The sequence below is a fragment of the Crassostrea angulata genome, chromosome 4 (genome assembly GCF_025612915.1).
Source record: "Crassostrea angulata isolate pt1a10 chromosome 4, ASM2561291v2, whole genome shotgun sequence".
Classification (NCBI taxonomy): Eukaryota; Metazoa; Mollusca; class Bivalvia; order Ostreida; family Ostreidae; genus Magallana; species Magallana angulata.
The window spans coordinates 42,260,433-42,276,411 of NC_069114.1; the positions used below are offsets into that span (position 1 = coordinate 42,260,433).

Below are 15,979 nucleotides of genomic sequence, written 5' to 3' on the forward strand. Positions count from 1 at the left end.
ATGTAATTTATTTTGGGTATGTTTTTCTCCTTCTGGGGTAATTTAAATAACTCATGCATTTCTGTCGTTCATGGTATTTTATTTTGTAGCTGTGTTTCAAAAATTAAAGAATAATACTAAATAGTGGGAACAATAAAATTAAAAGGAGTTATTATTGGTTAATGTATTTTAAATTAATCTTGCTTTTCTGTCGATCATCGTATTTAATTAGTAGTTATAGGCTATTTCAATATTTCAGAGTATTTCTTATTGTGGGAGCAATGTAAATATAAAGAGTTATTGCTGATTATTGTACTTTCTATTATATGCTATTTACTTAAGCACGTATATTTGTACTGACATTATAGAGAAGTGCTATATGAAGGGATGTATGAGCATTATACTTGTGTGTGTTTTGCTGTTGTTTGTGTGTTTTGCTGTTGTTTCACAATTAAAACCACGCTGTAATACTCTAAATGTTTTGTAGGTTGTGTGTTTATGTATATTTTTTGTACTTAATACGTTGTTGTTTTATTATATATTATTTATTTATTTTTTATTTATTAAATAATTAAAACATTCCTCGCTAGTTCCTGCTCTTCCCCATATTTGTCATCGCCGCGATATTACCATTAGGAAATTCAAGGCAAATTATGAGCCATCATCATATCCAGATTACCCAATTCTGTTAGGTAATTTTTAAAGAGAATGAACTGTAGTCCTATTTCAAAAAAGAGCAAAACTAAATGAAAAGCAAAGATCAAAGTTTCTACTATATTTGTTTATTGCCCTTTTTAACAAATTTGAAAAACAATAATGAAAATACGTACGTGGGAACTTTCTTTAAAACTTTTAATAATGATTAAGCAGTAATATAACTCTTAATTAAATTATAATTTTTTAATGAAATGTCACACAAATAATGGATGGCTCATTCGTTTTAAAGGCAATCTCACAGGGGGTAGAAACATTATATTTACCTTAAGACTCTACCTAAAGATTTACAAAATGTAGGTATATTTAGTAAGACTCGCTTACACATATGCTCCGAGTAACCAAACAGTGTTTGTTAAATGGAGGATCAGATCTCCAAATTCTGTGTATAAACTTGTTAGCAATAAAACGGTATAAAATGAATAGTTCTAACCGGGAATTTCTTAATCTTTGGTAGACTTATGTTTAAAACAAATGTTCGGGAGTAAAAAAAAATAACGAGCCACCAGAGAGACTTTGGTCACTCTATTTAATGCTCTTACAAATTAATATCAAACGTATGTAGAAATTTATTACGAGAAATGATTTCTATATACTAAGAAGGGATGTTTTAAATTTAAGAAGAAAATAAGCTGATTTTTTATCATTATTTATTATTATCATATGAGTAAAAACATTCTTAAGAATGCAATTCTAAACTGGATACTTTTTGGAATCACTGTAATGCCTGAAAATCACCATGTTACTGAATGCTTTCTCTAATTTAAACTGGAAAAGAAAATTTCAAAAAAAACCAAGACAATCATGATATCTCTTTTCAAGAGTCCCAGATAATCATTTTACGTCCTCCATTTACCATGTTTCATTGAAATGTGATCAAATACTCGGGATAGGCCTGTGTGTCATTAAAAATAACAAAAATTCCCGGGTTTCTCACATTGTCAACCACCGAATCATACAAAATATGGGTAGTGCCTGCTCCAGGGTTAGATTTATTTGGGGGAACTTTCATTCCTTGTGCTCCTTGACAGAACTCTCCAGTCAAAACACGGCACCGGTATATTCTCTTATTTCCGTTAAAATCCCTAGGACTATACTGGTCTCTTGCAGAGTAAGAAGCATTTACGGCAAAATACACACCATTTCCATGAACCACAGCTGAAAATTAATATAATATAGCTTTTTTAATAAAGAAGATATTTTATTTTTATGTTGAACATTGCTAAAAATGTGTTTTACTATGTGGCTTATAGAGCTAATCTAGTACGCATTAGAACCTCAGAGCTAGGTGTGATGAATTACAAATCATAGTCGAACACATTATAAATCGTCAAGTGCAGTTGAAAATCACTTTTTTGGAATGTTGCATTTGAAAACTCCCTTTATATGTTGAAAAACTGAACTAATGTAATATAAAAATCTTACATATTTTGTATCAGAACTAAAGATATTCCCAGTACACATAAAACTCTTATATTTTGAAGTTCATGGATTTTTTTTAAACATTTTAAAGATGTGAAAAAAATAATCGTGTCAATTTTTTGTTAGATTACCATTTTTCCCGCAATAACTCCTATTAAATCCATATGTGTTGATACTAGCCACGGACTCATTAGCTGTACCATGCCACAGCTTTCGTTCATTAGTAGTACCAGCAGGATTTTGTCCTTCTAGTAGCTTTAACTTGGCCTCGTACTGTTGAAGAAGCATTTTATTTTGAATTCTTTCAATCTGTAAAAAGACATCTTAATTTTATAATGTGTTCAAGAAAGTATTAAATATATATAAAATTTCTAGAAAGCTTTGACATGATTTGGTCACATTTCCTTTCAAGTGACTATTGTATTAAAATTTAATTTTTAAATTCTAAAGTGACTTATGGGTCAGACCTTCTGATCTAAATCTTTGTGTTCAGAGCAATATACTTTAGGTCAATATTAAGTCTATCATCACCATTTTTTGTTTCAATTTATTTAAATAAAAAAAAAATATATACTTTATTTACTTTATAAATGTTTCAACTATCTACAGATTCGTTTTTGGACATATTTTGTCAAACGCAAAAAACTAAAACTTATTTAAGGCATAAGAAATAATTTTTATAAAAAGAATTGGATACTCAGTATACTACCTTAACAATAGTTTGCCCAGTGCTCTGTACAAAATCATTCTGGACATCTTGATATTCTTGACTATTCGGCAGCAGAGTAACTACAGACACATTTTCTTTGGAATCCATTGATGTCCATGTTGGCGGTATCTCAAAAGACGAACCTAACAAAATGCATCTTCATTTACAAAAATGTTTATTTAAAATAGTTATAGTATTTATTTTCAAAATCATGACAGTTTGACCGTTCATTAAATATTTTAGCTCATGATTGCACCTGGTATATCCAGAAATATGTATATCTGTCTTATGTTTTTAATTATCTTCATAAATTGTTTCTTTGAAACTAAACCCTTAATTCATCAGTGGGTGACCTGACATAATTACTGAAGAGAAACATAACAAAACAGATATAAATTGAGGAGACATTATATATATATATATATATATATATATATATATATATATATATATATATATATATATATTCATTCTACTGAAAATAGCATACGGTAAATACGTCATTCATGCACATAGAACGTATCTTTGTGTGATATTACTAAAATAAACAGATAAAAGTATTTTTAACAAACCATCAATTTTGCTCTTTCTGATAACTTTAACAGAATCTGATGGATCGCTTTCAGGATATTCCTCATAAGTTGTAAAGTCCACAATATATTTAACCCCTTGAGAGTCACAAAAGGATGTTTTCGGTTCCTGTTTCCTAAGGGCTTTTTCTAGTTGCAGATTTATATTGGGTGGGTATTTTTCCAACTTTGATGGTATGCTGCCTGCATCAAGGAAACACCATTCCACCATAGCTGACATCATTTCTGCAGCTTGTTTCTCTTGCTGTATAGCTTCTGCTTTCCTTATCATCTGATGGACCTTTTCTGATGCGTTCATAACATCTTCAACTAACCCACGAACTGTTATTCTCCCAATCCTAGTTTCTACACTAACATCAACATCGTGAGCCTTTTGTAAATTCTGAATTTCATTTTTCTGCAAGAAATGGTAAGACAGTTGACCAGGGTTTGTTGTAACTTTGCGACCATATTTTCAACTTCAGCAAGAATGCCCAACAACTTAGCAGGTAACGACATTTAACGTGTCTGAATGCTTGTCGTTTTCATGAAAACATTTAGGACGATTTGGCTTTAAAAATCAACAACCAAAATACTTAGTCTTTAATGCACCAACAACATGTAGCTTTTTACATTGAAATTATAAAATAATAAGTGTGATCAGAGTAAAAGGTCATCTAAAAAAGTATTAGTTAATTTTTTTTTCACTTAAAACAGTGTTTTTATTTTTGATTGAAGTCTGACCTAATTTTGTCGCAAATGTAAACACGGGGCCATTTTGACGAATACTTATTTCATCTTGTTGTCGAACTGTGCAGCTGCAGACTAATTGTGAAGATTTAAAAATCTTTAAAGATATGAAGGGGGTCCATCGGTGTCCTCTCTACAACCATTTGTTGAGATATTATGAAGTTTGAATATTTACATTATTTAAAGTCGGCATGAGATCTATTTTTAGAACAAGAAAAATCCAGTCTATACTTTCAACTTCTGTGTCTTTGTAGACATAAACGTTATATTTTCAATGAAAAGATGCAACTCAATTCAAAACAATCTGTTTTGAATGTTACATACATTTATAAACCAGTCCCAAGTTCGTTTATTTTCTTTTTCTTCAGTTCTAAAAGTGCATATTTGCTAGCAAAGGGTTTTCGGTCCACTTGATTCCCATAAACTCAAGGGTTTATGGGAAGCAAAGTGGACCAAATACCCTTGGCTAGCGAAGATGTAAAAGTGTGGTGTGGGTCAAACAAGAGGCCCATGGGCCACATCGCTCACCTGAGGAACAATAGGTATGATAAAATCAGCTTAATGGAGTCATAATACAAACTATCTGGACAATGTACAATAATACATGTAGATCCTGTATAAATAAAATCCATTTTCCCCTGGATATTCTTATGTTTATAATCATTAGTCCCTTTTCTAACAAGATGATTTTATAGTCTTATCATATGTTGAGTATTGCAGTTCTCAAAATGATCCTTAACAATAGTTTATATATTAGATATAAACGTACATCAAACTATGAACCTTCTCGGGAGGCCAAAGAATTGTCCTGGGGCCAAAGTCTTAACAATTATAAAGAAACATCTGGCTGATTAGTTTCTGAGAAGATTTTTAAAGATTTACCCTATATATTCCTTTGTTAAATTTTGACCCCCCCATTGTGGCCCCACCCTACCCCTGGGGATCATGATTTTCACAACCATGAATCTACACTACCTGAGGATGCTTTCACACACGTTTCAGCTTTCCTGGCTGATTAGTTTCTGAGAAGAAGATTTTTAAAGATTTACTCTGTTTATTCCTATTTAAAACATCGACCTCCCATTGTGGCCCAAACCTACCCCCAGGGTTATGATTTTCACAAATTTGAATCTACACTACCTGAGGATGCTTCCACACAAGTTTCAGCTTTCCTGGCTAATTAGTTTCTGAGAAGAAGATTTTTAAAGATTTACTCTATTTAATCATATGTTAAACTTCGACCCCCCATTGTGGCCCCATTCTACCCCCAGGGGTTATTATTTTCACAACTTTGAATCAACACTACCTGAGGATGCTTCCAAAGAAGTTTCAGCATTGCCGGCTGATTAGTTTCTGAGAAGAAGATTTTTAAAGATTTACTCTATATATTCCTATGTTTAACTTCAATCCCCCATTGTGGCCCCACCCTTCCCCCGGGGGTCATGATTTTCACAACTATGAATTTACACTACCTGAGGGTGCATCCACAAAAGTGTCAGCTTTCCTGGCTGATTAGTTTCTAAGAAGAAGATTTTTAAAGATTTACTCTATATATTCCTATGTTAAACTTCGATCCCCCATTGTGGCCCCACCCTACCCCCGGGGGCCATGATTTTCACAACTATGAATCTACACTACCTGAGGATGCTTTCACACAAGTTTCAGCTTTCCTGGCTGATTAGTTTCTGAGAAGAAGATTTTTAAAAATTTACTCTATATATTCCTATGTTAAACTTCGATCCCCCATTGTGGCCTCACCGTACCCCGGGGGTCATGATTTTCACAACTTTGAATCTACACTACCTGAGGATCCTTCCACACAAGTGTCAGCTTTCCTGGCCGATTAGTTTCTGAGAAGAAGATTTTTAAAGATTTATTCTATATATTCCTATGTAAAACTTCGATCCTTCATTGTGGCCCAACCCTACCTCCGGGGATCATGATTTTCACAAATTTGTATCTACATTACCTGATGATGCTTTCACACAAGTTTCAGCTTTCCTGGCTGATTAGTTTCTGAGGAGAAGATTTTTAAAGATTTACTCTATATATTCATTTGTTAAACTTCGACCCCCCATTGTGGCCCCACCCTCAGGTGAGCTAAAAAGGTTAAGTTTACAATACAATAAGTTGTTAAAGTTGGTTTCTGGAAGAACAGACTTTGAAAATTTTCTTAATAAATATTGACAAATATTTTACTTTTTTAAGCTTTAGTTTTTAGGTCTGTGTACAAACATAGAATTGTGAGCAAATCGCTGTATCTTGCTTATAATTCGAAGCTTAACACTCAAATATGGTTAGTAAATAGAAATTGTAAACAATTAAACACAAGAAACATGCACTACATGTATAACAAATAAAGAACACAATTTATTTTTTCGAAATGAATCATATATATATACATGTATATACCTACATATTTCCGTCAGCGATATCAAACTCTATTTAAACTGAATAAACTCGAAAAAATGCCGAGCATCTCAACAAAACCTATTGCATTAATCTACATGTACCATTACGCAAAAGATAATGCCGAATTACCGATAGAATGAATTGTATTTCAGTACCCGTCCCCTACATCCGATTTTGCTTAATTTGCGCAGGTAAACAGTTAACTGTTTGATTTACCGAAGTCTCTGTTTGATTTGATACGTAAAAATCACGAAATACAGACGATAGTTTCCAGGTTACAAAGCATAATGAGAACGAAACGAAAATCAGAACAAGCTAACACCAACGTCATGTGTGGAAACTGTCAACGCATTGAAATATTTAGCCTCAATTTACTTCACAAAATCGGCACCAATATATTTTGTATGTTTCAGAATTTCCCTTCATACGCGAACTGTTGCACAACAAGCAAATTCATCATAGTCAGATCGACCCTTTTTCGTATAATGTCATGGCTGCTTTAAACAAAGAACCTCGTTTTAGAAGTATGGAATCATTTTACCGGATGCCGAACCCGAAGCTATTAAACTGATTGAAACACGCATTTCCTTTATTATTATTTTCGTAATAACTCAGATTTGAAACAAAATTTCCACTTAATTTTTGCAATTTATATTTTCCTTCCCATAAGGATAATTTATGCTAAACTATGTTGAATTTGCCTCGGTAGTTCTTGAGAAGAAGATTTTTAAAAATGCACCCCCCTTTTTCTACAGTTTCAAGGTTTTCTCCGCTTTGAATACAGATCAAACTTTTATTTCTGCAATTTATATTCGCCCTCCCATAAGGATGATTTGTGCCAAATTTGGTTGAAATTGGATAAGCGGTTTTAGAGAAGAAGTTCAAAATGTAAAAAGTTTACAGACGGACAGACGGACAGACGGACGGACAGACGGACGGACGGACGGACGACGGACAAAATGTGATCAGAATAGCTCACTTGAGCTTTCAGCTCAGGTGAGCTAAAAATGATTGTCTTCAACAAAAACAAAAATATACATACAGTTTTGAATGAAATACATCTTCAATGTACCTCCATAGATACAGACAATTATGTATCGTGAGAATTGATGATTTCTGATGCCCATTTTAAGGAAAGTGTTCCCTACTTTAAGATACAGTCAAAACTTAAATAATAATTAAGCAAGCTTAGACCTTTTCTCAACAAATGGTCGTAGACTGGACACTGATGACCTCCTTTCATATGTTAAAATCTTTATTTTAAATATGAAGCTACGCAATTCAAAGTGATTGAAAAGACATGTTTCTGCTTCTGCTCTTGTATGCTAAATTTGCATACAAAACAACATGTAATGTTGTAACTCAAATGTACAATTCATGGCCGCACATCTTCTTGAGGCTTGAATGTCTATATGATTCTACTTTCGCATCAAGCAACAATTGTACCACGTACTATCATCTTATCTTAGATGGTTTACTCTGTATTTAGCAACAAGTTGTGCACAATTCCAGTATATCTAATATTTGTGAGCTAAAATATAATTAGTTACCTATTTTAATGTTTTCATAACAAAAATTCAACAGGCTAAAATATGTTTAATTTACCTGGCTTGTGGAAAATTGTTTGATAATAGATTCGCTATAGACTTTACTCTTGAATGTATTATCCACGTCTTCTTCAATAATACGTATTGCTCTCTTTATTTGATTTACATCTTTTCCATACACGACCAGGGTGACTGATCTCATATCCTCCACTGGGCGTGGAGCTTTACGTGCTTTCCCCCAAATATCGGCGCCAGGGTCCGACTTTCCTGTGTAGGAATAAAGAAATACAGCAATTCGGTTAACTTTTTGCAGTAATTTTAAGATTAAGGGATCAATAACTTCATTTTAACAAATGTCCAAGTTCAAAGATGCTCTGAGCCAGGCTTGATTGAAATTTTCTCAATGGTTCTGGATTAGAAGAGGGAAATGTTTACAAAAAATATAGACAGATCAGTCGCCAAAATGTAATCAGAGAAGGTACAAAAGTAAGTTTTACCTAACGTGATCTTTAAATTGCCAGAAGCCTTAAAATGGTAAATCTCGAGAAGTTTAAACTAAATGTATTCGCATTTCCTAAACATATCTTGACAAAAAAAAAGGACCATTAAAAGAGGTCTTTCATAGCTAAGTCTTTATGAAATGAACAAGATATCAATCGTTGAAATCTTGTCCATCAACTACTAATACGGATGCTGCCGGGCTGAAAAAGATCTGTATTACAGTCTTTTCAAAACTAAATTTATTTTTTCGTTTCATATTTAGATTGTGGTTTAGCAAATTAAATTTTATTTAAAGCAAATGCTGTATTAATCATTAATATCAAACTTTTTTTTTCTAAAACAACATTTTCTATTTACTTAATATTGATACCGGCTACTCTAGTCTACATAAACTATAATATACTCATTTACTATACGTCGTTGCGACTGACATTTCACAGTTTAAAAAACTTAGATGTAGCAGCAATAATACTCAGAACTAGAGCAAAGCTCGTTGCAAAGCAACGAGTGGGTCTTCCGTTAATGTCGGAAGTAAAGCTGGAAGTTCCTGTAAGAAGCAGAGCTCTAAAACCAATAACAAGAGTAACTAAAATAAAAAGATGAAAAAATCGAATTATTCCTGGTACGACTTAACAAAATCCGAATGATTTTGAGTACGAATTAACAAAACCTTTCCGATTTCAAGAACGACTTAATTAAAAAAAATCCGAATGTGTTCAAGTACGACATAACAATTATTTTTGGTACGAGTTAATTTTACTTTGAACATTACACTATTTTTTAAACCAAGGACGCGGAATCAAAATTTCCGGAAAAATCAATTTTTAAACCCCGATATCTCTGTAATGCGTCGTTCGATTTTCAAACGGATTTCAGATTTGAATTCACCATGGCAAGTTCTATAAGACTGTAGTATTGTCTTATTTTGTTCAAAAAATGAAAATTTCCAAAAATTGGAACTGCTTCCAGTTTTGAGCAAAATTGATGAAGAAATTTTTAAACCCCCCAGTACATTATAGAATTGATACATCTATCATCAGTAAAATTTTCAAAGCGATATCTTTAAAGTTAACGGAGATTTCTTCCGGACAAAATCACTTTTTTTAAATTTAAAAATGGCCGCCAAATTTGAACGGAAGTGACGTAAATGCTGAAACTTTACCATCTTTGAGGCACGGTAACTTTACAAAAGCTCTGAAAATTTCATTGAAATCGGATGAAAACTTTTTGCGATATAAAGCCGAGAAGGAGTCAGAAAAAAAATAAAAAATAAAATAAAAATAAAAAGAAACCGAAGAAAAACAAGAGGGTCTTCCGTTGGAAACGGAAGACCCTAATAATACTCATCACTTTAGGTGTGCATTCTAACATACTTTTTCATGAAAGAAATTTAAATACTGTATTAAAAAAGTAATACTGATCGTTTTATTTAATACTGTATTTTAAGACTGGTATGAGAATGATACCTTAAAATAATTATAAAAGATGTACTCAAACTACATGTGCTCTAAATTACGTTTATCTTTCAATTCAGCTGAACAATGGTTACAGTAACCTTTGGACAGTAGGCATTTGGAGCATTATATTTTAATTTTTTGATCATATATTAAGAAAACAATTATCCAACAACTGTTTAGCAACTGGCACTTGTATTATTTTGTATATTTTTCATATATTATAAGTTTTATCAAAAAATTCTATGCAACAAATCCTGAATGTGGATATTACATTTCTCATTGTCAGTACTGTAAAACTTGCAGTATCAAATAGAATAGAAAAATGATTTCTGCTTTGCTGTCAATAAGAACTAATTTGATAAGACTAAAGATCACAGAAATAATTCCAATATTTATTTCCATAACTACACAGAATTTGAAGAGAAATAAGCACTGTCATTTCTAAGTGAATCAGGCATTCATGGATTTGGGTCTTGGGACTCTTGCACCTCCAAAATATCAGGATGCTGGGGTATCTGTTAAAGATAGGGCAATACTAGATTGGCCTTTTCATGTGACGTGACAGATTATCAAAGATTAGCACACTGATAAACACTGTGAATAGATACGTGAAGAATGAAAGCAATGCCTACAAGTTTTTAAAGGCCAATGACATCCTAAAAATATAAACACCTTATCATCTGTAAATCTATGTTCTCCATCATTTAAGTTTTCAAACATGTGAACAGCGATTTTGGAGACTTATAACATTTTGTCAGAGATAGAAGTAATTTTTGGAATAAGTGCCAAAAATCATCATTTGAATCATATATACTTCTGATTTATTTTCAAAGTATAACTACCGTTGATCATTAATCCTAGAAACAACTTTATATAATTCTTATTTCTTAATAGGATAATTACCATTGGCTCTAACATACTTGTATCTTGTATCACTGCTAAATATAATGTACTGCTGTCCTGCAGGGCAAATTAATATACTTTGCCTAAGTTTTAGTAAGTAGCTAATTAAATTATGTTAATGAAACAACTAACATTACATCATATTTTACCAAACTATGTCATTTTGCACTGCAAAAGAGCAGAACCGCAGTTACCATGAAGGGCTCTATTACTCTTATATTCATAGGTCAAGAGTTCTGTTCATAAAAGCTTGAACTGACTTTTTGGGAGTTGATTTTGATCAACTCTCCTATGCAGTTACTCAGACAAACCGAAAGTGAAACAGTGTTTGGACCTCAGCACAAATCATCGCTGCTGAAAAGACTTAGTTCTTGAAAATAATTGATAAATTCGATGTAATATATGCTAAAGCATTGTTTTTAAAGGAAACTTATTCATAAATACCTTGAAAATAGTCAGATTTTAAATCGTACGAACAATTTAGATATTTTTTGTAGTCGTATGTATTCCTACGCCAGAGTTCAATATAGTCTCGTTCAACTCGACGCTCGGCTGTCTCCGTAAATCTTCGACAAGCAGAGAGTCGCTCTTGCTTGTCGGAGATTTACGGTGTCAGCCGAGCGTTTGGTTGAACGAGATTAGAGTTTATTATTGCTTGGATCCATACAATTTTCGAGAAATATTTCTATTATTGATGCATAGTTTGATTGAATTAATTTTATCTTTAAATATTATTTAACATGATTCATATGGGGGTTTCTCGACATTCTTGTCGAAAAAGTCAAAAAATTCATATTATAAAAATGTGCGTAATTCAAATACAAATTAAAAACTACATGTACTTGTCATGCAAAATAACATATTATTGATTTTAAAATAAATAAACATCGACAAAATCAACTCCCGTCAGTTCTTCAGTACTTTGATTTATAAAAAGCAATCGGAACAATAGTAGGATAGAGTGTCTTTTACTTATCACATTCTAATTATTTTACATAGGAATTCTAAAAAAAAAATATCATATGTAAAAGATTGCTTTATAAGAATGATAAATTTATTACCAATTTAAGGTATCTAATTAAATGCACATTATTCATGCATCCTTGAAAATCATCTATAAACAACGATGTACATGTACATGTACTTAAAATTATAAGTGAAAGGCAAAATTATCATTATCAGACAAGAGAATCTTAACAATTTACAGTTACTGTGACCAAAGTGATTCCTGGACGTCTTTATTTGTCAATAATGTCCTTATTATAACATAATTTTGTAAAATATATAATTTATTATAAAGGATAATTACTTAAATATCATATTTTAAGAGTGTGATGTAATATAAACATAGGTAATCATAGATTACTAAGCTCACCGAGACGGAGCATCACCCTTATGAGATATCACCTTCATAAGACAACCTTTATCATTTTATATGAAAATCATACTTTATGATCTTGGATATTCATGGATTCTGTTTTGACAAAATATCCTGTACCATCTGATAAATTTTTTTCGGATAATCATATGTTCATATGTTAATCAATTCAATGATATAAAATTAAATATTGCATCATGTTATATTTATAATATATATCATATAATACAATAAAATACCGTAATAAACAATAATGAGATATGATATTGTAACGTATGATATGACATTGTATTGTGTTATACCTTATTGTATTTGATCACATAATACAATATCATAAAATATAATACAATATAGTATTATATTACAATATCATATTGCATAATACATCATAACATTGAAACATGATATTATATTGTATAATATTATTTTCATGCATTATAACGTATTCTATCATTGGTTCTTTTGATATCACGTGTCAAAGTATAAAAATGCGAATTGACCTGTACTTTCTAAAAATAAGCTTTAAAAACTCGGATTGACCTGTACTTTCTAAATATAGATAAGGAAAATTTCCTCTAATGTTAAAATGAATTTGATTGGCTGGCCTGATTCACCCCAACCAATCAAAATTCTCTCCACGTAAACAAACAACAAAGATGGAAGTTGCAGACAGGATATTTCGTATTTTCGAGTGCGAGAAGTTAGACGACCTGCTAGCTAAATTTTACATGGAAGCTAGAACGACGAATGGAGATATGTATATAAAGACTTCGAAAATAATATAACGAATGTAGTCCTTTCACTCAGTCAATCCAAAGTCAATCCAAAGACTTCACAGAAAAGCTTATCGACCTCGCACTTCGTGCTCGGTCGATATGCTTTTCTGTGAAGACGATATATCTATGGATCGACCTCATGAAAGGGCTACATGTATATTTGTATAATATAGTATGATATTGTATTGAATGACACTGAAACATATTTGATACATTATATGATATTATATCATATAATACAATATGATTTGATTCCAACATTGTATCTTATCAAATGATACAATATTATGTGATAAAGTAAAATATTATAAAATACATTATTGTATTATACATATTGTATCATATGACACAATAATATATATTATAATACCATATAATACAATTTCATGTGATATGATAATATATCATATAAACCAATATCATATCATACAATATCGTATGATACCATATTATATAATATCACAATATCATATAATACAATTTCATGTGATATAATTCTATATTACTGAAACTAATATCATATTATACAATATTGTATGATACAATATAATATTTTGCAATATCTTATGTAATTGTATCATGTGATAAAATAATAAATTAAAAATACAATATAATATTATACAATATTGTATCATAATATACAATACTATACATAACAATATCATGATACAATATCATATCATAAAATATAAAAAAAAAAATTGATACAATATCATATCGTATCGTATAACTTTTTATAACTAATATAACAAATGATATCATATTGTATCATATCAAACAATATTGTTTCATATCATACAATACTATATCATAGGAATCATGTTATATCATTTATCAACAAACACATCTATCTATCGATCTGGTTTGAGTGAGGTAGGAGATTTCTTTAGCATCCTTGATAATGGAGATCAGGCTCTGCATTTGAAGCAACCTCTGCGTTTCATTTATAATATAGTTAAATCAACTATGCAAGCTTTCATCTATAAAACATGTGACCTGTTCCAAAAAACAAAACCTAATCCAGCATCCAAAACCTATGGCTCAGATTCAGCATTCAAGCCCATCAGGTGCATTTGTATCATAAGACGCATCATCCATGCAATTTTGGTGAAGTTTGGACCAGTAATAACTAAGATATCATCATCAGAGGGCACTAGCAATTAAAACCTTTACTTCGTCCAGCATCCGAAACCTATGGCTCAGATTCAGCATCCATGCCTGTCAGGTGCATCTGTATCATAAGACACACCATCCATTCAAGTTTGGTGAAGTTAGGACCTGTAATAACTAAGATTTATTTTTTAGCATCCTTGATAATGGAGATCAAGCTCTGCATCTGAAGCTACCTCTGCGATTTATTCATATTGCAGTTAAATCAACTATGCAAGTTTGAAATAGTACTATCATCTATTAAACATGTGACCTGTTCCAAAGACTTAACTTTATCCAGCATCCGAAACCTATGGCTCACACTCAGCATTCAAGCCTGTCAGGTGCATCAGTATCATAAGACACACCATCCATGGAAGTCTGGTGAAGTAAGGACAAGTAATAACTAAGATATCATCATCAGAGGGCACCTGTTTCAAAAACTTTATTTAACCAGCTCTTAAAACCTTAACCTCCTCCAGCATCCGAAACCTATTGCTCAGATTCAGCATTCAAGCTTGTCAGGTGCATCAGTATCATAAGACGCACCATCCATACAAGTTTGGTAAAGTTAGGACCAGTAGTAACTAAGATATAATCATCAGAGGGCACCAGCAACAAAAACTTTAACCAGCTCTAAAAACCTTAACCTCTTCCAGCATCCGAAACCTATTGCTCATATTCAGCATTCAAGCTTGTCAGGTGCATCAGTATCATAAGACGCATTATCCATACAAGTTTGGTGAAGTTAGGACCAGTACTAACTTAGATATTGCTATCAATGGGCACCTGCAACAAAAACTTTAACCTGCTCCAAAAACCTTAACCTCCTCCAGCATCCAAAACCTATAGCTCAGATTCAGTACTCAAACCTGTCTGGTGCATCAGTATCATAAGACACACCATCCATGCAAGTTTGGTGAAGTTAGGACCAGCAGTAACTAAGATATTGCTATCAAAGGGCACCTGCAACAAAAACTCTAACCTGGTCCAACAACCTTAACCTCGTCCAGCATCTGAAATTTAGGACCCAGATTCAGCATCCAAGTATTTCAAGTCCATAAGTAGGTCCAGATGCATCATCCATGCAAGTTTGGTGAAGACAGGACAAGTAATAGCTTAGATACAGGACCTGCAACAAAAACTTTAACCAGGTCCGGACGCCGACGCCGACGCCGAGGGTATAGCATAAGCTCTCCTTGACTTCGTCTCGGTGAGCTAAAAATGGTCTTGCTTTAAAAACTATGACTCACCATATCCAAATATTTTTGAAATTGTTTTAAATACACCTTGTGACTTTGAAGAGTAACTCTGGCAACACTTCTGAAATGAACCTAAAAATGTCTTTATATTCTTGGTATCAAAGATGACGACATGAATTTGTTTGAGGTTGGAGACTTTGTCTTTGACATTAACGATGGCCTTGAAAAAGTGTTTTGCAAGATCCTCCGTACTCAATCCAAAAGCTGAAAAAAGACATCACCAATTTTCAATTTTCTGAAGTAGTCTGTGTACATGTATAAGTGTTTCCTTTCAGTCAATGAAAATTATTTCTGAATAAATGTCAAAGCATTATATTGCAAAATTTTATGACTGAACACAGCCTTTTTTGATATCCCAATAAATACATAAACAACATTACCTTACCTGTGTTTGTATTTTTAAAGTTTTTTTGTGTGAATACTAGTAAATTATTCATTCATTAATTGGCAT

The 15,979-nt window shown here is 32.1% G+C and overlaps 1 protein-coding gene across 2 annotated transcripts in view; it reads right to left on the reverse strand.

The window, feature by feature from the left end:
• Nucleotides 1-751: 751 nt before the first annotated feature.
• LOC128181269 (protein mono-ADP-ribosyltransferase PARP14-like) overlaps nt 752-15,979 on the reverse strand; it is a 39,313-nt gene continuing 24,085 nt past the window's right edge. Inside the window, exons 18-23 of one of the 2 annotated variants that reach the window (XM_052849608.1) lie at nt 15,520-15,732; nt 8,161-8,369; nt 3,397-3,811; nt 2,825-2,967; nt 2,247-2,424; nt 752-1,851 (exon numbers count right to left, since the gene is read on the reverse strand). In XM_052849608.1, coding sequence (XP_052705568.1) covers nt 1,556-1,851; nt 2,247-2,424; nt 2,825-2,967; nt 3,397-3,811; nt 8,161-8,369; nt 15,520-15,732 — 1,454 coding nt within the window. In that variant the 3' untranslated portion in view covers nt 752-1,555. Of the gene's footprint in view, nt 1,852-2,246; nt 2,425-2,824; nt 2,968-3,396; nt 3,812-8,160; nt 8,370-10,438; nt 10,576-15,519; nt 15,733-15,979 lie in introns of those variants that run through there. The other variant, XM_052849611.1, reaches the window with a different exon arrangement.